The following is a 25,842-nucleotide window of genomic DNA, read 5'->3' on the forward strand; positions in this document are numbered from 1 at the left end:
TTATCGGGCACCAATGTGACGCTAGACCTCTAGTTGTTTACTGCCCAACGACAAATCTTTATTTCTGAGTTTACCCGCTATTTTTTGTATTTAAATTTTATACTCAGTTCAAGTCAAGGACGAGGCTGGACCAGACTGCCGAAAGGGAAGCAAATTCCAGTGATTTGGATACCTCAAGATCATGATTTGGACCTAAAACCAGGTTTCTTCGCCATACCAAGTATTGCCTTTTTCGTTTCATACACAAAATAAAGATAATCTCAAGAAGCAAATCAACGCAAGTATTCGATTTGAGGTTAAAACTGTTCTACCACCGTAGGTTACACTGTCTGTTGAAGCAGAAAGCAAAATAAGCAAATAAAAAGAACTACTCAGCAATAACTTATCTACGTCGCTTGCTTAAACATCAATTAGCGTTTTCCCCTCAAGATTAGGTTAAGATTAGAGAAGAGATTTTCTGATAATATTCATATAAGACCCGTGCCCAGATGTTTATTGCGATCGTAAAATCTTACATCTAGGGGTCGGCGCGCAGATGATCACATCGATCGTGATGCTGTCGCTACATCCAGGGGTCTTAGATTCGTATCTTACATCCAGGGGTTTTTAATTGTACCTCTGAATAGTCGCTATGTAACAATGGCGAGTTATATAAGGGGGTGTTTTGTTAAAATTGTACGGTAGTTTTACATAAGGGTCTGTTCCCAGCTACTGATATTGATCCAAGATTCTTTCACTGTGTGACCATTGCGTGACACGTTGACGCGAGCGGCTTTGTCTGTACTCTTCTCGACAACGGTATTTCACCTAAAGAAAAATGATCGAACTTGTTAAATTCACGTTGATCTCTATTCTTTCTAAGGGGCACTCTAATATTTTTTTGGTACTGAGAGGTTGTTGTCACGGGTGTAAAAAAAGGCTTTCATCGGCCATCCAAGCTTACTATAAATAATAGTATACATTGTAAATCACAATAAACCTGTTGTCCTTGTTGTTAATCGCTTTTTCCCATTTAGAGTTTAAATTTTAGTTTTGAGGCAAATTATATGCAAACGACCATCACTGACTGCAGGAAAAGCCCTAAGTAGGTAAGGATGGAAGGCTTCTTCTGGGACTCATCTACAGCACAAAGGGAGATAGTATATTCAAAAAATTGCATTTTATTTGTCATAGCTGAAAAGTGTACCTTTCACCGTGAAATTTTGAGCTCAGGGTCAATTTATTCGATAGTCCGAGTCTTATTTCGTCAACTTATCATTGGTTTATTGATGTAAAACGGCATTGAAAATACTTGACGCCAAGTTTGTGCGGTGCATGAAGTATGTGAAGCGACTCCCCCTGAATGCTGTTCCATCGCTTTTTACCGCCCAGCGTTTCGTCTGATTACCTTAACAGTTCGCCGGTACTGGTTTTAACTCCTGGGTAGAGAATGTTGAGTGTCTTGATGAAGAAATTAACGCAACTACTCAACCAGGTCTCGAACCCAGATCTCTCGCTAACGTTCGACCACCGTGCCATGTAAACTATTTTATTGTAATGTTCAATTAAAAGGCAAGGCGTACATTTTGCTATTGGTGCTCAACTTGGGCTGATGATTGCCAATCACACCCGTAAACTTTTTTTACAGTTTTTTATTATTTGTTCATTTCTGCAGCTGCGTGAATTCGTTTTAATTTATGAGGATATGGCTACATAAAATTAAAAAGTCAGCTTCTTGATGGTGTTGTCTACGAAAAATTCTGACGTGCGCGTGGGTCACTTCATCATGACGACACACTGCTTGACATTGATCAGATCTCGCGTGTCACGGCTAATTAAGTGACGACGAGGAGAGGAACTTTCTTCGTCATTTCACGTCAAAGAACTTAAACCTTGACATTGGAAAACTGACGTGGACATTTCTCGCGTACTTTTTAGTTTGTTTTCGCGGAGTTTAAGTCAGTTGTTTTTCATCAAATGATAGTGGAAATTGACGAATTTCTCAACGCAGTTGAACTGGAAAAGGCCGGAAAGGTAAAACTGCCGAAGATCAATCTTAAGAAATTCCATGTGATTCCATTTCCTTCAATCCACTCTGGGACTCATCATCAGTTTGCAAGTGCAGTCGATGACAACCCTGGTTTATCAGATGTTGACATATTTAATTATTTGAGATATTTTTAGAAGGGCCACTCGCAGGAGCCATTCGAGGGCTACCACTTACAACAGAAAATTACGAGTCAGTTAAGGCCATTCTAAAGAAACGATTTGGGCAACCACAGATATTTTCTAATCATTAGTGCTCATATGGAGGGATTAGTGAAAGTATCAGCTGTAAGTGAGGACAATGATTTAAGACGTCTTCGCCTTCTTTATGATCGAGTTGAAGCACACGTTCGAGCTTTATAAGCCCTGGGAATAAACTCTGAATCGCATGTGTTACCCCAAACAGAGAGCTAACTCATTTGCATGAAAAGCAGCTTAAAAACAACTCCAAAGTGTTGAACAAACAGCAAAAGTACGCGAAAATCTCCACGTCAGTCTTCAATGTCAAGGTTAGAGTTCTTTGGCAGTATTGACTTATTTTGTGAAATCACTCGCGCCGCGCGTGAATACAAACATAATACGGGGGGGGGGGGGGGGGAGGAAAAGAAAAGTTTCAATTTAAAATTTTAAACGAAAGAGATTTCCTTCAGTGTTCATCCACAAATAACGTAGAAATGCTAATTTACAATCAAAGTTTCTTTCACAGGAGGCGGCCGTTCATGCTCAAATAACTGCATACATTTGTATGTTAGCTTTTATTTACCAGTGGAATCTTATCTGAGTAACTATCTTTTCATTGCGTGGTTAACTATGGTGATCACGATTATCAACCTTTACGCGGTATCGCAGCGTGTTGTGAGCGTGCTCTGAAACGTTGTAAGACTGCGTATGAGCAATCATGTCTTTAACATTCCTGTTAAAGGATTACGTTATTCATCGAATGACACAGGCAAACTCGTCGATCTTACGACCTTTCGATTACTATTCATTAGTACGTTGTCGTTGTGCCGAAGCATAACGTATCGACATTCCTATCGTAGCGGTATTCAAGAAGGTTGTCTTCTTGGACCTAGGTAAACGACCTAACTTGCCACGATTCTCCTACAGCTCAGTGGTAGAGCATAAGAAGTATTTACCGGAAGATCGACCTCTATTGGAATATCTATATCCTAAGTTCGACCCCTATTGGAAGCACTGGGAGTTCTTTTCTTCCGAGCATGTCTGTGCCAATCTCTGAATAACATTATCTTTCATTTAAAGATCACCGGACTTAAAATTTAGCATCTTCATTTACATCATCATCGCCATTCCTCCAGATCATCTTTCAGCGATTTGAACTTTATCATACTTACAGGAAAGCCTTTAAAGCGCCTCAACGTCTTCCAGGTCAAAAGCAATTGTTGATCAATTGAACATTTTTAACTATTGCTTTTATTCAAAGCTTTCGACGGTGGTCAGCCGGCAAAACGAAATATATTTATGAAAAATGGGAACCTTAAACCTTAATGAGAGATGGAGCATTGAATTGTGCTTTCATGGTAAAATCAATAATTCGTATAGACAAAATAAGTTGTCGCGTCATCAGTGCATCAAATCATACTAATGTTTTATTCAAGACACCTTATGCAGTTTCTTTTTATATAGGGTTTCGTAACAAAACAAAAAATTTAAGATTATTTTGATATTAGATGTAATTGACCTAAATTATTAAAAGAGAAAGAGAGAGAGTATGCCAGGAGTATGAGTTCCTAACTACGGAATTATTATTATTCGCGAAAATTGAACTCCTTTACCATTTTTTTTGGCTTATAACAAGTGGCACTCGACCAAGCATGTAGATTTCGGCGGTCCGAGACTATTTCCCTCTGTCTGTTTCCCTCACAACTATTCTGATAATCAGTCTTTGATACACTTTAACTGAAAACACATTGTATACACGGTGGAGTTATCTATAATTAAAAAAAAGAATTTCTTTTTGAGTTGTCAATTAACGATTTGCTTTAAACTAACGTTAGCGTTTTTCACTTACTATGTCAGTTATCAGTTTTCCTTTAATGGATCGGATTAGTTACAAATAAGATCTGGGAGTCGTCTTTCCTTTGCGTCCTCTTCTACCAATCTTACTTGTGACATTCCAAAAAGCTACTTGGCTGGCTCTAAAGCGTTGCTTCAGCCTCGGTTTCACGTCGAGGGCTACGTAAAACTGCTCGTCTTTGGTAAATTGTCGCCATGTGATTTTCGAAGAACCGGGAGGAGTAGGAGATCTGAAAAGGAAAAATAACCTATTAAGTAATAGCTATGCTGTGTGCGGAAAAGACCGTTTGATTCTAAGCGAAGCGTGGCGAGAGAGACCGTGATTCTCCTAGAAGTTGGCCCCATTCCGATCCCTAAATTCAACATTTTTGAAGGAAGAAGTGGAAACTAAGGAACACTCTGATCAGTTCTTACCCAAATTTGGCAAAATCCGTCCACAGTTTCATCATATATAGGCTGAATCCCTTTTCGATTTCGGAAAATCTGGGCGTGAAATAGTCGATTAAAGAGGAAAGCTTCTTAAATGGTGCTCCGAACACAAAAGAGACATCCATCCCGCGAACTGTCCCAGCCCATGCCGGGAACTGCGTAAAGTCCGGACGATGCTCAAATACATAGAGGTAGGTTCTCTCTCTCGTCTAAAATGCAAGATATAAAATAAAAACAGCATATTATTAATTACTTATAATTTGTACTTTGACATAGGGACGTTACTATTCACTGATAAAAAAGAGTTGGAGCGAGTTGGTAAGAATTTCTTTAAAATCCAAAGCACATGCAATTACATGCATACCACCTAAGTTTAGCATTTGTCTCTTTAAATTTATCTTCAAATTGGTAAAAAAGTCACAAGAAACGAACAACAACCTCAAGTTGCGTGTTTTAATTAAGTTAATCGAGCTATGTTTGTTTTACCTCCGCTAAAGCACTGGCCTCCAACATTGCCGGCGCTAGATATTTAAAGTCGCTTTCAAACTCCAGCATCATTTCCCTGATGGCAGTTTTGTTGCTAGGATCATTATGGTCTGTGTATCGATACTTGACCAGCTCTTCTATAACTCTATGTCGATCTCTGTTTTGCCAAAGACCAAGTGAACGTTTTAAGGTAAACTCAAACTCCTTTCTGTCGACATGGGCGAGATTTCCCGCCTCTAGGACCAAATCAAGAGCTCCTTCGTGTGAAGTAAGCCCTATCATGACGTTAACATTTTTGTCAGGAAATCGTCTTTCTTTGAAAAGCTTCTGGGGAAATTCAGGAAGGAATTCTCCATCTGGAACAGGCGTGGTAATTTCTGCTGATATCTCGGTGGGGAAAAGGGATGAAAACCTTGTTTGAGTATCAATAATTTCCGCCGGGCTTTTGCTCCGTAAACAACGAGTGAGTTCCATGTCTGGCCCGCATTTAGCGACTTTTTTCAATTCCTTCAAGGTGTGAGTGCTTGCCCCATTACCTCTAAGTATAGGTGAAGTAGCAAAGCCGCTCTGAATTATGGCTCCTTGAAACAATCCTTTGGACAACGGAGAAATAAGATGAAGGGAGACACTAATTCCCCCAGCACCCTCACCAAATATGGTCACTTTGTTGGGATCTCCACCAAAACATGCGATGTTTTTATTGACCCATTGCAATACCATCACCTGCAGATGTGAGACAAAGTAATTCTTAGATATTTTTTGCTCGTTGGTTAACTACGTTTTACTCAAGAAGAATGGATCTTGAAGTTTTCGACGAAGAAAAAAGAGAGTCAAGTTTAATTCTTTATTTTTTGTGTGTATAGTTTGTAATTTAATTGCCAAGTGTTTTGTATGATAACACTGTCTTCTTTACAATACATTTTTACAATGTGTTACCGCACGGTTAGATCCGTATACCTGATCCTGCATTCCATAATTTCCTTTTAAGTCAGTGCCAGGAATGTTAAGGAATCCTAATATTCCAAGCCTGTAGTTAAAAGTTACCACGATCACGTCGTTTAATGAAGCCAAGATATGGGCCGGATAATGAGCCGAGGAACCGAATGTGAAGTTGTGGCCTTGAATCCAAACCATGACTGCTTTCCTGTCGCGGACTTTTGTAGTGGATGCCGGTAAAAAAACATTCAGGTAAAGGCAATCTTCGTCCACTATGAGAAAGGGAAGTGTTTAAGCAAGAGTTAACAGTAACTTCGAACAAATATATGTTAATCAAAAATCGTAGAACGCTTTCAATTGATCTAATTTCCCTTGATAGCACTGGAAGTGTTTTTTGCTCTGTTGCTATACATATTATTTTATATGAAAGCGTCATGCCTTACCTTCTCCAACTCTGACATTAGGTATTGGAAAATCTGGCTGAGGGCACGCAGCTTTGTAGTCTGTCGCTTGTCTGACCCCTGTCCATGGTTTGGCCCGGTTTGGAGTAGCAAACCTCAATTCATTCACAGGAGGCTCGGCAAATGGGATCCCAAGATAAGTGAGCACTGATTTGCCAAGTGGGAGGCTTTCAATCTTGCCGACAATTTTTCCAGACTCTATTTGCACGACGGTTGAGTTTTCAAAGCCTCTAACCTGCAAGCGAGGATTAAAGAGATACATTCTGAATGGTGTTATTGAGAGACAACGAACATATGAAGAAAGCTACTAATGATGATCCGGATGTTGTGTTGATTAAATAACAGGTTTCAAATCAGCCACACGACGAATTTAATAAAAATAGGTCAATCCATGGAAGCCTGAATCCAGAAAAACTCACCAGTTCTGAATCTGTGAAAGTTTGATTAGAGTTAGACTTGATGCGATTTGTCCCTGAAGCAAAAAAAAAGTCCTGAGTGAATAACTCAATTCTCCTTAAACAGCACCACCTGCGGAACGTTTCAAGCATATCATCCCGAGTGCCATTCGTTCAAACCCATCAATGAAAAATGTTTTGACATACCCAAGGTCAGTACGTTGTTCATACACAATTTGCTATATATGTCGAGCACGGTTTCTGAAATAAACACCCACTGTATGTCTTCCAGGTCAATTTGCCGCGTCTCTTGCGTGATATCTGTTCATATTTAGCTACTATATACCATTTTTACACTGAAACAATGTCCTTAATGAGTACATGGCTGAATTAAAGGAAGTTAGAGCTTTTCCTAAGATTCGCTGACAGTCCTAATATCTAACCTTCAGGTAATTCTTCTCTCAGGCGAATCTTGAGCACGAAGTGCTCTTGCCGCTCATTGTTCCAGCGAATCACAATTTTCATTTCAAGGCCATCATCTCCTCCTTTTATTCCTTTAAGCATCACGGCATTACTATTCAGAATAAATCCGTCTCGAAACCCCGGCCAGCTATGATCTAGTACTTTACATTGCATACTTGTGCAGTACGCAATTTCTTCCTTTGCATCTGGCATACTTCTGATAGAAAGGTCCTTTACTCGTGAAAGGTCCTTTACTCGTGTCCATTCCTGCACCATGTTGATTAAGTGGTAAGTCAGGTTCACATCGCTTCCCTCTTGGGCCCAAATACCTGGAATGAAAAGATTAGTAAATATAGTCGTTTTGCAGACAAACGACAGACTGGAAGCTGGATGATTATAAGGGAAATCTAAAAGCCATTCCTGTCCTTGCTATCACACTCGGGTGGAGATACATTCTTTATCATATCCTTCGAAGACTGTGGAGTAATGTACTTATCATTTTCGTCTCTTAGGGCTTGTTTTGCTTATTGAAGACGTCCCTTTTTCGATTGCTGTCCGCCAACGTTCATTCATTTAGCAGGCATTACCAGTATGCTACCACTAGATAAAATGTTACCAGATCGAATAAGTTGCTCTAGCGCACGGAGATAAATGAAAAAAGACTTACATTTGGTGGAAACTTGAAGATCAATCACAACTGGGTTATTAGTGGTTCGACTTCCATAATTGACCTCGCATGTAAAGATCACGTTTCTCTTCCTTGCCTCTCGTGTTGACCGTTTTATGATGAGACTTTCTTTGGATACTCCTTTAACAACTATTCCGTCAAACTCCTGTGAATGACTCAGAAGAGTACATTTCTGGGAATTGTTGCAATAAGCAATATCAATCATTTTCAAGCTGTTAGAATCCCTAACTTTCCATTTGATGTATTCATTTGAAGATTTCAGTTCTCTACATTCCAGACGTAACGTCTCGTTGGGACACATATGCTTTTTTGGTATTTCACCTAAAGAAAAATGATCAAACTTGTTAAATTCACGTTGATCTCTATTCTTTCCTAGGGGCACTCTAAATTTTTTTTGGTACTGAGAGGTGGTTGTCTCTGGGGTAAAAAAAGCTTCCATCGGCCGACCAAGCTTATTATAAATAAAAGTGTACATTTTAAACCACAATAAACCTGTTGTCCCTGTTGTTAATCGCTTTTTCCCGTTTAGAGTTTGAATTTTAGTTTTGAGGCAAATTATATACAAACGAACTTCACTGACTGCAGGAAAAGCCCTAAGTAGTAAAGGATGGATGGCTTTTTCTGGGACTCATTTACAACACGAAAGGAGATAGTATATTCAAAATTGCATTTTACTTATCATACCTGAAAAGTTTACCTTTCACCGTGAAATTTTGAGCTCAGGGTCAATTTATTCGATAGTCTGAGTCTTATTTCGTCAACTTATCATTGGTTTATTGATGCAAAACGACATTGAAAATACAACGCCGTGATTTTGATGACGTCCTATTTTGTAGAGCACAATGCAGTCAAAATAATTTTTTTCAGTCAAATCGGGAATTTCCCTTGTATTGTTTTCCCTTGTAGAGTGACGACGCGTTAGCAAATTAGTAGTGCTCTAACCTTGGACAGTAAACACAAAGCCCTGCAGTTGACCTGTAAAAGGAAGTTTATCTGCGTAAGTCTCAATGTATTACTTTCATATTAAATTACACACGTAAGGGAAGAGATAATAACTGAACGGAAAAACAGGACAGATACTCGAGGACTCCCGGGATTTGTGGAAACCGAAAATACTGAAATGGGGAATATTATCACAGTTGCATGTATCCATTTCATTGGCTGGTTTTAACTAAAGGAAGTTGCTAAAGTGAAAGTGCTTACTATGCAGAAAGTGACTTAGGAAATGACTCGTTCACAATCAAGGCTGGGGAATTTAGAAGCCCCTCTACAATTTTTCAAAATCATTTGAGTCTAAGATTTCGTAGCTGAGAATCATGAAATGCTCACAATCAAAGCATTTCCTTGTTGGTCGACGAGAAATACTCGATCTAATGGCTTGTGTTGGCGAGATTCGAATATATGCTTCGGTTTCGCTTTGTTAAGACTTTTATCAATTTGAAGTTTAATGTAAGAAGAATTTGAGCTAAAGAAGATGTTTTCGATATCGTAAGACTTAGTGAGAATGCTGATCCTCGAATTAAGCAGTGATGTAAACAAATTAGATTATTAAGCTACAAAAGTCATCACGTATGAACTGATTGATAGTCGTGTTCATTGATCTGTAGATTTCTTCCTGTGATTTCGTAAAACCCCTATGAACATCACAGGTTTTTTCCCCAGGAAAGGAGGCACATTCGTTTACATGTAATATTTTTTTTTCCTACAAACAGTTTCACTTACATTGATCCACCAAAAGTTAAAATTTTTTGAATCCGTGCAAGTAAAAAAAGCCTGATGTGGGTGACTTGTGGGCTCAGTCGCGCAAAACGTTCTTGCCAAACAACTGGCATTTTAAGGGAATTTTAAGGGAATTTTACCGAAAAGGACAAAGGAATCAGAAAGAATGAAATTTGAATACATAATTTTCGAAAAAGACTAATACAAATTGAAAGATCTTTTCAACTTTTTTTTCCTGTTTATGTATAGTTATTAGAAAAATCTGAAATCTTTATAAACTTTTCTGAGCTCTCCCTTCATTGTTATTTGAAAACATGGCTTCGACTGTTATTATTTTTCACTTTGTGAGCACATTTTGAAAAGTGAGGCTCACCACCCGAAAAGATGACTGGGATGATGAGCAATTAAAAGACTCAACTTAACTCAGTCTAAATGAGCGCACGCCACTGCACAAGAGACACAGACATATTGTGACGGAAAAAAGCATCAATGACTCTCATTATTTAATCAATACGGTCTCATTTGAGTGCCGAAGCATTTAAAAAACAGTTCATATTCTTTCAACTCACCTAGGGTAAGCAAAATCAACAAAGCAGTGAAGGAAGACATGTCTTGATTCACGCAAGGAGTTTCGCTTGAAGTTTAGTGAACACCTGTCTGCTGGAGGGAAAATGTAAAATTGCTTATCATCTAATCTGTCGTTAGTATTTGTGATCTGGTTCAATATTTAAAGACAAGCTGTTTCTTTCGTTGGTCAGCATTAATTGTTTCCTGACATCGTCTTTCAGCTGTGCCCTGATAGACGTTGCAACAATCATAGATCGTAGATTTTCAGCTAATCGATTAGTAAACATAAACACACTTATAGTTTCCTTGCGGTCAGCACAGGATTTCCTAACGGGAACAAATGAATAAATATTTAGCAAGCTTTATAATACAACCACTTACTTCTCGTAGATAGCCTTTTCCTCGGCAACTTCAGAGGTAATCTGATCTACCTCAGTGATGAAGGAACTGCTTGTGAGTAGTGTGAGGACGAATCTGTCTTACCTTTTCAAAGCGAGACTTTATAACAATCTAATTGTTTTCATTTGCGCATGAGCATGATATGAGCCAAAGTATAATAATGGTAAAAATAGCCTTTCGATTTTCGCTTTTCAATGCAGCGGAAGGAACATCATTAATCCGTACCCTACCACACCCAAGACTGTTTCCCAGAAACACTCAAACGACAACTTTCCAGCTTTTAATATTAGCCCAAAATATCTTTTCTGGCCAGCGAGTCAATTTACATCTTTCGATAACGAACAGTTCCACTTCTAAAAAAATATCCTCAAGCATTAGAAACTATTCTAAGTGAGTTTTAATAAGGTTACCTGGCGTGTCTTGTGCTTGCTCAGTGGTACAGGAGCAGAAACGGAAATGTGCTAAAGGAAAAAGGAAACCGCGGGAAGGTTCTTAGCTGCGTTAAGAGATCACATTATCCTTAGCTGTTCCTGTTATGTTTACTAAGCGATGTTTGATCTAATTTGACAATGATAAAAAGTTTTAAAAAGTGCACTTAAGATACAATACTTAGTAAAAATGATTTAAACACATGTACACACAAACCGAAAATTCTCAGAATCATGACCCCAGAACAAAACCGCCTTATTTATGCTGTCAACTTTCCGCAAACGGATACTATCGTAAGTGGAGCTTTCTATTCAAGGACACCAATTGCCATGACCTTTTTTCCTTCCAGTCAAATTCTGTATTTACACCGTTATTGAATGGCATCTATTTTTATTACCTCTTCCGGTTATCAATTCAAGATAGGCAAATCGGAAGAGTCGAGTCTTCCTCTTGCAAGAAGGTGTGTGGTGCAATATTGTGTTTGAATTACGATCATAACTTTCATGTGTTTGAACAGGAAAAGCTAATGATTCTACAAAGAACCTTAAACAAGAAGCCATTTTTGTAAAGATTCAAAGAAAGCTCTACCTGTTAAAGTGTAACTCAGAAAACAAGAATATCAAAAAAATAATAAAAGCGTTACGCGGGTGCACATAGTCCATCTGAACGACGGAGAGACTATTTAAGAAAATAATCTTTGACCAAGGCAGCGACGTCAGTCTGCTTATCAGGTACGAATGTGACGCTAGACCTCTAGTTATTTATTGCCCAATAACAAATAATCTTGAAGCTCATCGTTTATCGTTTCGTTCTCAATTTTTATCCGTAGCATTCTTCTCTCCCCCTTGAGTCAATTAACGCTCGGAACACTTTATTTCTGAGTTTACCAGCTATTTTTTGTATTTAAATTTTATAGCTAGTTCAAGTCAAGGACGGGGCTGGACCAGACTGCTGAAAGGGAAGCAAATTCCAGTGGATTTGGATACCTCAAGATCATGATTTGGACCTAAAACCAGGATTTACATGTTAACGACTTCCGTCTTTGTTGACTTTTCTTTGATAAGAACGTGAGTAATGACCATGATAGTAGGAAAATGAGATTTATTTGTGACTGAGGTTTCAAAATAGAGATCTTTTTTTTTTCACGGATTTAATACCTTATCCATTCTTGCCGGCAAAGTAATTTCATGCTTTCACCACCAAGAGCCTCAGTTCTGTCTTCTTTTTGGAGTATTTTGGCGTTAACATCGTTAAAAACCAAGACAAATTCCTGAAAGCTACTCCAAACACAAAACCGGTCTCTCCATGACTTACAATATGGAGAGAAGGTTCTAGAATGTGGTCAACTGCATTGACAGAAGGCCTTCCTCCCTTGGTTGAGCACGATTAAACACAAAAATATTCGGTCTAAAATAATACCTTTGCAATTGAAAGGATAGTTTTATTATAACGCGTCAATAACAATATATTCTTTAATTTCACTCAATCTAGTCTACCTTCCCCCATCTTATTGTACCTAAAATAAATATGTAACTTTATTTTTGCTCATGTATGAACTACCATCTGTGCTTGTTTTTGATACCATAAGTACATAACACAAAATTAATGAACGCAAGGAAAGTTTTCAAGGATGAAAACAGCCATTCCTTCATTTCTTCATTTTGTCGACTAGCATAGTTACCAAGTATTGCCTATTTCGTTTCGCAGGAAGCAAATCAACGCAAGTATGCGATTTGAGGTTAAAACTGTTCTACCACCGTAGGTTACACTGTCTGTTGAAGCAGAAAACAAAATAAACAAATAAAAAGAACTACTCAGCAATAACTTATCTATGTCGCTTGCTTAAACATCACTTAACGTTTTCCCCTCAAGATTAGGTTGCGCGCAAAATCTTTAACGGAGAAGAGATTGTCTGATCATATTCATATTAAACCAGTGCCCAGATGTTTATTGCGATCGTAAAATCTTACATCTAGGGGTCGGCGCGCAGATGATCACATCGTAAATGCTGTCGTTACATCCAGGGGTCTTAGATTCCTATCTTACATCCAGGGGTTTTTAACTGTACCTCTGAATAGTCGCTATGTAACAATGGCGAGTTACATAAGGGAGTGTTTTGTTAAAATTGTAAGGAGGTTCTATATAAGGGTCTGTTCCCAGCTACTGATATTGATCGAAGATTCTTTCACTGTGTGACCATTGCGTGACACGTTGACGCGAGCGGCTTTGTCTGTACTTTTATCAACAACGGTATTTCACCTAAAGAAAAATGATCAAACTTGTTAAATTCACGTTAATCTCTATTCTTTCCTAGGGGCACTCTAAAATTTTTTTGGTACTGAGAGGTGGTTGTCACTGGCGTAAAAAAAGCTTTTATCGGCCGACCAAGTTTATTATAAATAAAAGTGTACTTTGTTAACCACTACAAACCCGGTTGTCCTTATTGTTAATCGCTTTTTCCCGTTTAGAGTTTGAATTTTAGTTTTGAGGCAAATTATATACAAACAAACAACACTGACTGCAGGAAAAGCCCTAAGTAGGTAAGGATAGAAGGCTTTTTCTGGGACTCATTTACAGCACAAAGGGAGATAGTACATTCAAATTGCATTTTATTTGTCATACCTGAAAAGTGTACCTTTCACCGTGAAATTTTGAGCTCGGGGTCAATTTATTCTATAGTCCGAGTCTTATTTCGTCAACTTATCATTGGTTTATTGATGCAAAACGGCATTGAAAATGTAACGCCGTGATTTTGATGATGCCCTATTTTGTAGATTTTGTAGAGCACAATGCAGTCAAAATAGTTTTTTTTTCAGTCAAATCGCAAATTAGTAGTGCTCTAACCTTGGACAGTAAACACAAAGCTCTGCAGTTTACCTGTAAAAGGAAGTTTATCTGCGTAAGTATCAATGTATTATTTTTTTATTGAATTACACACGTAAGGGAAGAGATAATAGCTGAACGGAAGAACAGGACAGATACTCGAGGACTCCCGGGACTTGTTGAAACCGAAAATACTGAAATGAGGAATATTATCACAGTTGCATGTTTGCATTTCATTGGCTGGTTTTAACTAAAGGAAGTTGCTAAAGTGAAAGTTGATGGTGAGGTTAACAAATCGAAAGTGGTTTAGCGCAGTCTTAACTTTTATCGGATATTCGTCGGCGCAGTGGTCAAACTGTTGTGGACTCACGAGGCGTAGCATGCTGAGACCGCAACAAATTAAATTTTGACAATGGTGATGAAGAATATCGTTGTCGATAAGAGTACAGACCACGCCAAACTACTGTTGATTTGTTTTTTTACCACAATATCGACGTCAAATAAAATGATTCTTTCATTGTGTGACCATTGCGTGACACGTTCACGCGAGCGGCTTTGTCTGTACTCTTATCGACAATGGTATATTGGCCAATTGCATTGCGACATTACTGCCGATTATTTCTTTTCTCGCAATACAATTTCAATATCTCCAATGCTAAAACATCATGGTACATTCATCATCATGGTACATTCATCAATCATCTTTCTGACTCCTGAGAATGATGAAGCTTTCCGAAAAATGAATGACAAAAAGTCTACATGTTGCCATTGCTGAATTTTCTACGAATTTTGATGACTATCGTCTAATTGTAACAGAAAATGCCTACAATAGATAAGTTAGCGCACGGAAGGAGTCTATCCGCAGAGCCTCAACCAGGAGAAATTGATCGAAACAGAAATTGGGGAAACACACACTCGTATCATTTGATAGAAAAGCCGAACCTAAGAACAGCCATTAGTACTTACTATGCACCACAGTATGATCAGATATTTCATATGGTGCCGGTTTTGCAGCTCGTAACAAGAAGGAAGTTATAATTACCTTGTCCTCCACGCCGACACTTTTCAAACCTAAGGGACGAGGAGAGTCCTTGGGATCCGATGGATTCGGATTTGACACACTTTCCAAAGGCTCGCCATTTTTAAACCACGAAATTCTTTTCAGCCGACAATTGTGAGAATTGTGCGATGAGCCTGTGCTGTCTGTCAATTTGCAAATCAGTGTACTCTGGTGGTTATGCTGCATGGTATGAACATCGGCAGCAGGACACAGAGATCTTGGGAATTTCAGTTTGTGAACAAAATGAAAAAAGAAAAAAAAAACACAACAATAATTACTTTTACACCACAACATAAAGAGTTGATTCTTTTAAATCACCAGTACCCGTGAGTGCTTTGAGATGTTTATTTGGTGCGTCGAGCGAAGGTGTCCGAAAACCGATTTGCTTCCTGAGGATTGAAAATTAATCGTAGTTCTAAGCTGTCAAATAAACAAACCAGAGAACAAGGAAAGTTCAGAAAAGTAAATAAACAATTCGTAGAACTGTAACATGTAGCGTTCAGCATCTTTATTTTTACGCACTATTTTCAGTTCTTTAACTCACTAAACACAAGATGGTTTCTAGGCTGTTGTCTACTGTAGTTTCCTTTCACTTATAAAATGCTTTCCAAGACATTTCTTGCCTATAGAATATCAAGACTTCAAGCTTGAGACTAAATCGAAAGTGTAAGCATGTTCTGTTAAATCAAGTGCTGCGGCTAAATCGAGTGAATATTTTCACAGTTCGAGTGTTAAGTCATTCTTAGTCGACAGGAGCTAACAGGAGGCTGATATCGCAATCCAAAACTTATATTCGGACGATAAAAGCACATTCATGCTTATCTTGAATCTTAACGGCCAGAGATGCAGTGGTGATAATCAGAGGGGGTTTTGCTGTTGCAGGCAACATTTTCATCTGCCTCGGGTCTTGCTCTATGCTTCTTTACGTAAATTTACAATGTGACACCCTTAACCTTTTTTGCTTTTTCTGTCTCGAGATGACATGACATTTACAAGCTTTTATGTAACGTTATCCGCAAAACGTGATGAAACCAAGTTTTTCACAAACGAATAAAGGGGTAAATTTCTAAGGAAACTGTGGTGCTGCGTTGATGGGAGAGTATAACAGGGTAATTCAGTATTATCAACGGAGTTGATAACGTAAATTGGCCACCGTAAAGAGTTTTAACGCTGACGTTTCGAGCTTTAGCCCTTCGTTAGAGCGAATGACAAAGTGCTAACGCTCGAAACGTCAGCTTTAAAACTCTTTACGGTGGCCAATTTACGCTATCAACTCAGTTGATGATATTAAATTACTAAGTTTTCACGGTTATAAATACGGATCATCCAGTCAAGATAGTCCTAAAGCTTGAAACTAAGTTAGTCACGTGGCTTGCCTCTTTGAGCGTCTGAGTCAACGGAAACTTGTAATAATAAGCTATCCAAAAAGATTCTTTTTATGAGATGCTGATAATGTTTTGAGTCAGCGTGAGGTTCTGATATAGGGCAAAATAACTAGTTATTGACAGTTGCCGCTGAGAAAAGCATAAAATAGTGTCAAATCACTTAGACATATTCTGGAGTAAGGCGAAGGCTCAGTGCTACTCGACTTTACCCGTGCAGCAGTCGTGTGTTTGATAACACTGCTACGAGTTTGAATTGCGCGTTGATGGAAATTTCTTATACTTTCGCGGAAAAATTGCATTTCGATCGATACACCGAGGGAACAGAGAGGGAATCATGATGTCCTGCCGTTAGGAAATGAGTTGTATGATTTGGTGACGAAATGCTGATGTCGAGGGCGAACTTGCTTTACTCACGTTTAAGGGCAAACTCGCAAAGTTGGTGTGAGGCGAAGCAAAACATGGCAAAAGGAGAGTGAATCGGCGCAAGGACCTATTAAAACAGGAATATAAAAGAAAGGGAAGGGGTAGAAACAGAAAAAGGAAAGCAATTTTTGAATGCTTTTGAATTGTATGTTGTCGCAGGGATGGCGAGTGATGTCCACTATCCTTCCCTCCACAAAAATCTGTCCAAATTCCAGTTCGACCTAAGAACATTAAACAAAAAGCCACCTCGAAAATGTACTTCTGCAAAAATCCAATTTGAGTGTTATTTTGAGCTTTAATCCTGAAATAAAATGCACAGCTGCTAGAACAAAGATATCTGTTAACCAAAAGATTCCGAATCTGCATGGGAATGAAAAAGACTGAAATAGAAAGCGATTGTTCCTTTCTAAAGACAAAAGTGCATCGATGTAAGGAGCTTTTAAAAGTTCACAGTTCTGTGGTAAAAATGCTTTGTTTTCGTAATCGTTTACAGCTCGTCTTTTGTTGTTTGCGTTTTAACTTCCTTCTTCTGCATTTGTGATAACTCCGTCAGTTTAGGAACAATCTCATTCCAAAATTTCACTCTTCTTGCCCTGTATCTGCGTTTAGTCTTTGGTTTCAAGCCAATGATAAGATATTCCTGGTCTTGCTCTGTAAATTTAGGCCAAGTGACGGGTGAGGGTCCTGACTCGGAGGGCGTCGGGGATCTGCATGGAAAGTCAAAGATGCAGCAATTTTTTGCAAGTAGTCATATGGGTAAACCATGATTGAAATGGAATATTTACTTACACTGAATCATAAGAAGATAAACTTTATTTACCAATTGACTTACTAGTAAATACTGGGAGTTTCAACTATTTTCAAGTTACGGGTTCATAAAACACGGCAAAAATTAAAAGGTTTTCTAAGAGGCCGTGGTGTTTCTACAAGCACCATTTTCTCTTGGTACAAAAAATGATAACAATATTTTGAAAAATTGTAGGTCTTTCTTGATGCTAATTTTTATTCTACGAACGAAAACGTTAAGGACCTACGATCCTGCAAAGAATTTGGAATTTGAAAAACATGAAGAAGATTTGTGCCACCTTTATTATTATTTTTTATAATTTATTTTTACTCACCCATATTTGGCAAAGTCCGTCCACATTTTCATGACATACAAGCTCAGCCCTTTTTCAATGTCAGAAAATCTTGATGCCAGCTTATCAATGATCGGTTCCGACAAGCTTTGAAAAGGTGCACCGAACACAAACAGGACATCCATGCCATGCACAGCTCCAAACCACTCAGGCAAAGGCGAGAAGACTGCCTGGTAATCGAAAACGTATACAAATGGCGGCCTCCCTCCCTGTAAGCAGAAAAATATAAACTGATTTAATTATCTAAAGTCATTTTTTCCAAATATATTTTAGTCTTGACAGACGCTATCACAATTGTGACAGTCAAGTTTTTTTTCACGGCTCTAATTGCAAAGTGAATTAATTGAAGGATTAGATTGTCAGTCAATGAGTCATTTTTAGCAATCAGTTAATTGGTAATTCACCAGGCAGTGACTCCGCTTTCAGTGAAGAAATCTCTAGATATTGTTTTTATAATGTATCTTATCACAAATTATTTACCTTTACTAAAGCATTGGCTTCAAGTAGGGCAGGCGCTACAAAATATGCATCACCAATGACGTCCATCAATGATTGTCGATGGGCAGCCTTGTCATCGGGGTCTGCATGGTGAGTATACTCGAATAAGATAAAGTCCTCTATTAGTTTACTCTTTTCCCGAGCATAAAGCAATCCTTTCGTTACAAGATATTTGAAGGTGTCCAGACTCGTTCCATTTTGGACCAGTTGTGGCAAGAACATGGCCATCATAGCACCTTCGTTGTCAGTGAAACCAGTAATTACGTCAACTTCTGAATGAAATTTGCCGGTGTTAAACAGATTTTCAGGCAGATCTGGCAGAAAGTGGCCATCAACTACAGGAGCTAAGATGTTAAGTGGGCCATGATAATTAGCATGAGAAACTCCTTCCTGTCCTTTGATGATTTCATTAGCTGATTTACCTCGTGCACACTCCACCAAACTTAACCCCAAAGTGAAGGGACAGTTTATAGCCTTTGCAAAAAGTTCCAACTGTTTTGGCTGAGTGACTTTTCCACAAAATAAAGGCGAAGAGGCTGCGCCACTTTGTATGATGGCTCTTTGAAAGAGGCCTTTGGATAATGGCGAGATTAAATGGAGGGAGACACTATTTCCCCCAACACTTTCACCAAATATGGTCACTTTGTTTGGATCGCCACCAAAACTCGCAATGTTATTTTGAACCCACTTCAATGCCAGAACCTGGACGCAACAAATGAATTATTAGTCCACGATTAATAATTGAATCGCAACCGATTTATTCTGGTGATATTCTGCCAAATAAAAAATACTAAGGTATCGGTATTCGGGTATTCAGGTATTCAGATCCTCTAATTTACCTGTTTGCGAAAAAGAGTCCTCAAATTCCCTCCCGTCTACACTACAATCAAAACTTAGTGTAGCGAGTTAGTTTCCTGCTGGGCGTTAACGATCATAAAATACATGAACCCAATACAAGGATAAGTGGCTGCCTGTACAATATCATTACGAAAAGTTTATGCTTTGTTGATCGGTTATTTAAAAAGAAAAGCAAATACCTGATCCAGCATCCCATAATTTCCTGTGATATCAGTGCCAGGAACGTTGAAAAATCCCAGTATTCCTATTCGGTAATTAAATGACAGAAAAATTACATCATTGAAGGCGGCCAAGACTGCACCAGGGTACGAAGAAGAGGAACCTTCCGTGTATCCACCGCCATAAATAAAAACCATCACAACCATCTTTTCGTCGGGTTTAATTGTCGATGGAACGAAAACGTTCAGGAAAAGACAGTCCTCTTCATCACTCCCTGAAACAGTAGCACAAACATTACATTTAGGGGTTCTTACAATCAGGGGTTTATATCAGTATGTCTTACATGACATGTCTGTGCCCCGATGTTCACATGAATCGGAAAATCTTACGATAAGGGGTCTGTGTTGATCGCATATTCTTACCTCCAGTGCGTATCCTGTGCTCAGCTGTTGATATTGACCTTACAATGTACCTCCATGTTAAACCCGTGCCTAGATGTTTATACCGATCGAAAAATCTTACATCAAGGGTCTGCTCGCAGATGTTGATATCGATCGTAAATGCTTTCCTTACACCCAGGGACCTAAAATTCGTATCTCACATCCAAGGAATTTCAACTGAAACTCTGAATTGTTGCTGTGTGACAATGACGTTTTATATGAGGGTTTTTCTATTAAAATTGTGCGATAGTTTGTTATAAGAGTCTGTTCCTAGCCACTGATAATGATCCAATATGTTTTTGCATACAATTAGAGATGTACCATGTTGAAGTCCTAAATGTAATAACTGTCCTAAATGTAATAAAGTCCTAAATGTAATAAAATTTGGTCCTAAATGTAATAAAGTCCTAAATGTAATAACATTTAGTCCTAAATGTAATAAAGTCCTAAATGTAATAACATTTAGTCCTAAATGTAATAAGCCTCTTATGCAATCGTTTAACTCCTGCAGTGCATTGTTGTTATGGTGGACATCCACATTGATATGTTAGTGACAGCTGTTGCTCAAAAAAAACCGCTGACCAGTATACATGTCACATTATGGGCCCGCTGATATCAATCAGCGTCTTGCTAGACATAAGAAATATCAGCAGTCGAAGTATGGTCCTTATAGCGGTTTATTGATCGAGTTGAAGAAAATCATTTCCAGCCCAAAGTGGGCTAGTGCTTGGCTGGAAGCTCCATAGGATGGAATCGATTGGTACGTAACCATTAAGACTTTTTGGAAAATAAATTTACTACAATTGATGATGAACTAGTATGCTATTGTTGATGTTATCGTTCGTGTTAAAGTCTTTAGAAGTGATGCACCATTTTAGAGCAGTTTGAATGATTTCGCTGTGTCACATGTTAATCCAAAAGAAAATTATTATTATCAGTAGCGTTATTGAAATTTTGCACATCAATGTTATTCAGTGTCAATTGATTCTAATGAAGCATTTGAGTTCATTTTTAAGAATGACTATCCTGATTTATTCAATTTTGAACCTGGGGTGTAGCATTTCCAGCCCTCTATGGCTTTACTCCACCTCAGTAATCAGTTCATATACCATATGACTATAAGTGGAAACTGTTGAGCTTTCTTTTTTCATTCATCTATTTATCTATTCATTTTCTCCCTTCACGGCGGGGAGAAGAGGTGAAGACAAAAAATGAAATATAAACTTGAGATCAACTTTAAAATGTATGTTTTCCTAATATTTCGGTTCGGGAACTGATGAACCCGTCATAAGGGGCTAAAGGAAAAAAATGAATGGTTCATTAGACCGCCAACTGACCATCATGTGTTGAATGGTGTAGCTCAATGGTTCAATTTGACTCTTGCGCGGAAAAAAGGCAACATGTCGAGACCTGTGATCGTGAAATGGGATAACATATCATTGGTCAGTCGACATCTTGCTCTGCAAGTCACATTATCATATAGCTAGCAGCGCACGCGGGCAAGATGAAGTGAATCCTGTGTTCTGATTGGCTACCTGAGCGGGCATGATGGGCCCACCCTCGCCCGTTCGGGATCCCCCGTATTCACGCAAGAAAACTTACAAAGTTCGTAACTTTTGGACAATGTTTTCATATTCATATCAGTTCGGAAAAAATAAACGACCCTCTTGGGTTTATTGTGCTGTCTATCTATCGGCTCTCGAAATAAACAGGCCATTCTTGATTCTTATCAAAGCGAAATCTTTTGCTATACAATGAATCCTTTAATAATTAAGCCAAGAGAATATAAACTCTCTTGTATGGTCAAGATTACTGGATATTAGCCTCGTTCTTTTTCTACTTTTTTATGGACCGTGACTTCGTCTCAGTCCATAAAAACGCAAAAAAAAAAAAAAAAAAAAGAACTCGGCCAATATATAGCCATTTGACCTCACGTTCGGTCAATAACGCATATGAATATATTTTATGCAAACCCGTACAAATCTGGCAAGGGAAGACAGTACAAAAAATGCCCTTCTGAGGCCAAAATTTGTCTGACGTATAAGTCGGTGGACTTCTTTTTCCTTGTAACTTGGTTCATCAAGTGTTAACTTCAGCACTGAGGACAGAAGTATTTCGTCAAAATCTGTTACACTTAAGAGTCTGAGCCAATGATATAGAGAGAGCTATTAGTCAACGTTCTCGTTGCTTCTGCGTCCGTCAATTTGATGCCAAAAGCACATCAGTATTAGAATAAGGTTTTGTAGCCAATGCTTCTCAACCTACGTCTTTAACAAATAAAAAGCCGCTGATTAATATCAGCGAGCCCGCAATATCCCATAAATATTGGTCAGAGGATTCTTTGATGCAACAGCTATCATTTTAACATCTCAATGTTAGCGAAGATAAACGATTGCATAGGAGGCTTATTACATTTAGGACCGAACGTTATTACATTTAGGGATTTATTACATTTAGGACCAAATGTTATTACATTTAGGACTTTATTACATTTAGGACAGTTATTACATTTAGGACTTCAACATACCACACAATACTGATACGGATATTCGACTGTGATGTATGCTTATGAGCGTCAACTCATTCACGACAAAAAATATTAAGATGGTAAAACGATCACCGCAATGACATGGAAACTTGAGTCGGGTTAAGAGAGTGAGACAGAAAAAAAAACATTAGACCATCGTTATTTAAGATGAGAGCTCGTTATCCCGAAATGATGAAAGCAGCTGAGCCGTGAAGCTAATGACGTCAAGAGACAGCCACTACAGATTAATCGCTACACTTCAGACAAAAATTGATTTCACCCGCAGCGTCACGCAACGATCTCGTTTACGATCTCAAAGACATGGAAATCAGGAGTTTCAGCAGACTTTCAACCAATTTCATTCTATAATCCAGCAGTAATGGCAAATAACTTTATCAGCTCCTTGGTTAAAGCAGTGTAAAGGAAAACTGCACTGGTTCTTTCGAACAAGATGCACTTTAATACCAAGCAAATAATGTACGACGCAAACATATTCGCTGGTATATCAAGGAGAAATTTCCGAAAGGCTGTAGTCCGTTGATTTGAGCCATAAAATTTCCTTCTTATTAACTAAGATGTTAATCATGCATCTAAAATAGAATACCTGGATGAAAAAGGCCGGCATTAGGATAGTTCAATGCCGGTTGTCCACAAGTTGCTCCAAACTCAGTGGCTTGTTTTATCCCCGTCCAAGGTTTGATGGGCTTTGGAGCTGCAAACCTCAACCCTCCAACTGGAGGCTCTGCATATGGGATACCAAGATACTCATACACTGATTTACCGTTTGGAAGGGCTTCAATTTTACCGATAACTGCTCCAGACTCGGTGTGAACGACGGGGGAATTCTGAATCTCCTCGGGTTCAGCTCGAGTTGATTTTGAAGCAAAAAGAATTGCAAATGTGACTACGACCTCGAGAGGAAATAAAGCTAACCCCCAATTCATATCGATAAGTGTGAGTTACCTCGTTACTGGTGTTGTAACCTTACAGTTGACGTGATGATGTCGGGTGTTTAGCGCATTTTGTCGTGTCCAGTGCAACTCGTTCTTGAGCCGCAGCACCACTGAATTCAGAGGTCTGGGAAAGTCACATTCTTGTTTTTGTCACGCGGTAAACGTTGTTATCTTTCCGTTTTAGTTTGGTCACTGGTGATAAAGTGCCGGGTGACAACCGAGGTGGAATACGACGTGTGAGGAGTTCAGAAAAGGTTAGGATGCCTATTACAACCCAAACTCCTCTCTTACTGACACTTCCACGCATAGTAGTCAGCCCCTATTATTTAAATTCGCTCCACATAGGCTCTGCTTGCCAATGTAAAGCGTTTGGGTTTCCTATCGATATTCCATCCAAAGCACTTCAAAAAACTTCTGAACACATACAAAATAACTCTTCTTAAAAAAAAAAAGCAGGCTTAAACGATTGCGTGTTATGATTATGTCTTATACTGTAGGGATTCCGTTTTTTACTACTCTAATTTTTCAATTCAGGTTCCCGTTGCGTTAATTCGGAATATAATGGAGAAGTTGTTGAGAATTTATTTTCTGCTTAAGATCAATAATAATTTCTTCTCTCATTTCCTTTCATTTTTTTTATTTTATCGACTTTCACTGACCCTACCTGTTTTAATTCTTAAATACGTTAACGCCATCGATTAGTGTAGAAATCGATACTAACCGATTCACAATTACTCATCGACACAAATAAGATCGGAACCATCCTGGGAAAGTCCTTAGTCGATTACTCGTCGATCATTGATACCAATCAATCAAACACCATTGGTTTTAATATCGATTTATATCCATTTTGCTCGGTTATGCGTTCAAAGATTGATTTACAAGCCTCTCCAGGAGGAGGTGTCATCTGTACCTTGAAACCCCTGCCTCAAGCTGCATGTGACATCACGAAATCTGTTCAACGTGGCACGTTTACAAATGTAAGAAGGAAATGTTCTACAAATGAAAACAACGAAACTCGTGTTCTTTTAACCTACATAGTTCTTTGTTTTTTTTAAAGGAGAGGTACAGCGCTTCACCCTCATGATAAAGAGAAGTATCGATCCCTCTGGAACCGTGATGATCCCTCCTGACTCTTCGCCCAGCATGTGGGAAAGGTCTCGATTCGTTAATTTCGCCAGGGTTTTAGAAGCCTAATCCAAGTCGGGTCCGTTTGCTCATTTCTCTTTTTGGTGGGGCAAATCTCTGCAAGTCACCGTAATAATCCTTATTGATCAATAAACTGGAAATTAAACGTTGAAATCTTGGATCTCGTGATGGATCTTTCGAACGACGTTCCTTGTAGTAATCAACATTCAAGGTCAATGAATTTATATCGGGTAATAATTGGACCTCCTCGTCTCTCAAGCTTGATCTCTTACTCCATCTGCGAACCCCTTTCCTCGGCTTTTCCCTACTGCCAATAGGAGGCAATTTCGTTGTAGCACTTCTACCTTTTGCCTGGGAGTTCTTTCGCCTCTCAGTGTTTCCTTTCGCCAGCAGCGACGAATTACCAGAATCATTCTTTCGTTTAGCTTTCCTCTGGATCTCGATAATTTTTTTGTCTCTTTCCTTTCGAGCTCGAGATTCAGTGCTGTACAGCTGTATGATGTCCTTTCCCGTTGGTTGCTCGTCTTTCCACTCCGTCTGTATTACTTTAAAAGAAGATTTGCTTCGCCACATATTCAACTGAGTGTTTTGCGATAACCATGGACCATCGTTCTCAAGAGTTAGGTGAAATGGATCGATTGGATTACAGAGTCTCGGGATTATATTGAGTTGTAAATCTTCTTACCTCAGTTAACCAATAAGAGGGCCTTCCTCAAATGTTTTCCTTCAATGTGTTACTAAAATTACTCCTCAGCATAGAGACCGCTCTTATGTTTACAAGCTGTATAGTCGGTGTTTGTGAGCGCGTAATGAGATGTCGAAAGTTGTTGATACGGGGCCTCAGGCGATGATAAACTTAGCAGACACAAAACAATGTTGACATTCCAAACTAGATTTTTTAGCTGGCGTGTAATTGTGCGATCAGGTGGTAACTATATAAATAAACTTTTCAATTCTTTGAAGTCTTGTTTGTGTTATATCGCCTAGAAATCATCTGCCGGATGACGCCGATAGAAAATGAAAACACATACTAAATGATATTCAGTACGTGATAAATGTGAATTGCGTGCGAACTAAATATATTGAGCAAACAAGCTAGTGTCTCTTCATTAAGTGAACATGATATGCGACTGACACTAAGGAACACTTGTGTCAGTTATGCGTGACTATCTATTTCAAGGAACAAACATGACACTTTCATTATTCATCAGATGATGTTTGTTTACTTTTCGCGGCTTTGTGGTAGCTATCAAGGTATCAATTTCTATTTTCGTTTCACTACTTGAGGTAAAATCATTTGGAGGATTTATGATCCTTATTGTTTTATGAATTTCAGATATTGGTTTTCCTGTGGATGATTTTTGTATAACAATAACAGTCTACTTTGAGGATATTAGG

General features: G+C 38.6%; 2 protein-coding genes across 4 annotated transcripts; both read right to left on the bottom strand.

The window, feature by feature from the left end:
• Positions 1 to 667: 667 nt before the first annotated feature.
• Positions 668 to 10,736, bottom strand: LOC113671068 (cholinesterase). 3 transcript variants are annotated; one of them, XM_089214576.1, is made up of 12 exons: positions 10,584 to 10,734; positions 10,205 to 10,295; positions 8,859 to 8,891; positions 7,896 to 8,237; positions 7,210 to 7,557; positions 6,791 to 6,843; positions 6,354 to 6,606; positions 5,932 to 6,182; positions 4,975 to 5,697; positions 4,474 to 4,697; positions 4,055 to 4,289; positions 668 to 807 (listed from the first exon to the last, which is right to left on the bottom strand). In XM_089214576.1, the coding sequence occupies exons 2-11, from the start codon at positions 10,242 to 10,244 to the stop codon at positions 4,094 to 4,096; spliced, it is 2,463 nt and encodes an 820-aa protein (XP_089070702.1). In that variant the 5' UTR covers positions 10,245 to 10,295; positions 10,584 to 10,734; the 3' UTR covers positions 668 to 807; positions 4,055 to 4,093. The 3 variants fall into 3 exon arrangements, with proteins under 3 accessions (XP_089070702.1, XP_089070701.1, XP_089070700.1); XM_089214575.1 differs by lacking the exon at positions 668 to 807 and adding an exon at positions 3,607 to 3,974 and having other exon boundaries at positions 10,205 to 10,292; positions 10,584 to 10,736; XM_089214574.1 differs by lacking the exon at positions 668 to 807 and having other exon boundaries at positions 3,607 to 4,289.
• A 6,260-nt stretch (positions 10,737 to 16,996) lies between these two features.
• On the bottom strand, positions 16,997 to 25,554 carry LOC113671067 (cholinesterase). Its single transcript, XM_027187278.2, has 5 exons — positions 22,947 to 25,554; positions 19,396 to 19,649; positions 18,341 to 19,060; positions 17,843 to 18,069; positions 16,997 to 17,428 (listed from the first exon to the last, which is right to left on the bottom strand). The coding sequence occupies exons 1-5, from the start codon at positions 23,284 to 23,286 to the stop codon at positions 17,209 to 17,211; spliced, it is 1,761 nt and encodes a 586-aa protein (XP_027043079.2). The 5' UTR covers positions 23,287 to 25,554; the 3' UTR covers positions 16,997 to 17,208.
• Between the last annotated feature and the right edge of the window lie 288 nt (positions 25,555 to 25,842).

Source organism: Pocillopora damicornis, chromosome 8 (assembly GCF_964200805.1).
Source record: "Pocillopora damicornis chromosome 8, jaPocDami1.2, whole genome shotgun sequence".
NCBI classification, from domain to species: Eukaryota; Metazoa; Cnidaria; class Anthozoa; order Scleractinia; family Pocilloporidae; genus Pocillopora; species Pocillopora damicornis.

Coding starts and splice junctions, on each gene's coding strand:
- LOC113671068 (XM_089214576.1), bottom strand. CDS start 10,244: ATGTCTTCCTTCACTGCTTTGTTGATTTTGCTTACCCTAG. Junction 8,238..8,858: donor CTTTGTGTTTACTGTCCAAG/GTTAGAGCACTA, acceptor ATTTTTCTTTAG/GTGAAATACCAAAAAAGCAT. Junction 6,183..6,353: donor TAATGTCAGAGTTGGAGAAG/GTAAGGCATGAC, acceptor CCTTTCTCATAG/TGGACGAAGATTGCCTTTAC.
- LOC113671067 (XM_027187278.2), bottom strand. CDS start 23,286: ATGAATTGGGGGTTAGCTTTATTTCCTCTCGAGGTCGTAGTCACATTT. Junction 19,061..19,395: donor ATTATGGGATGCTGGATCAG/GTATTTGCTTTT, acceptor TGTTGCGTCCAG/GTTCTGGCATTGAAGTGGGT. Junction 17,429..17,842: donor ACGGACTTTGCCAAATATGG/GTGAGTAAAAAT, acceptor CTTTCCATGCAG/ATCCCCGACGCCCTCCGAGT.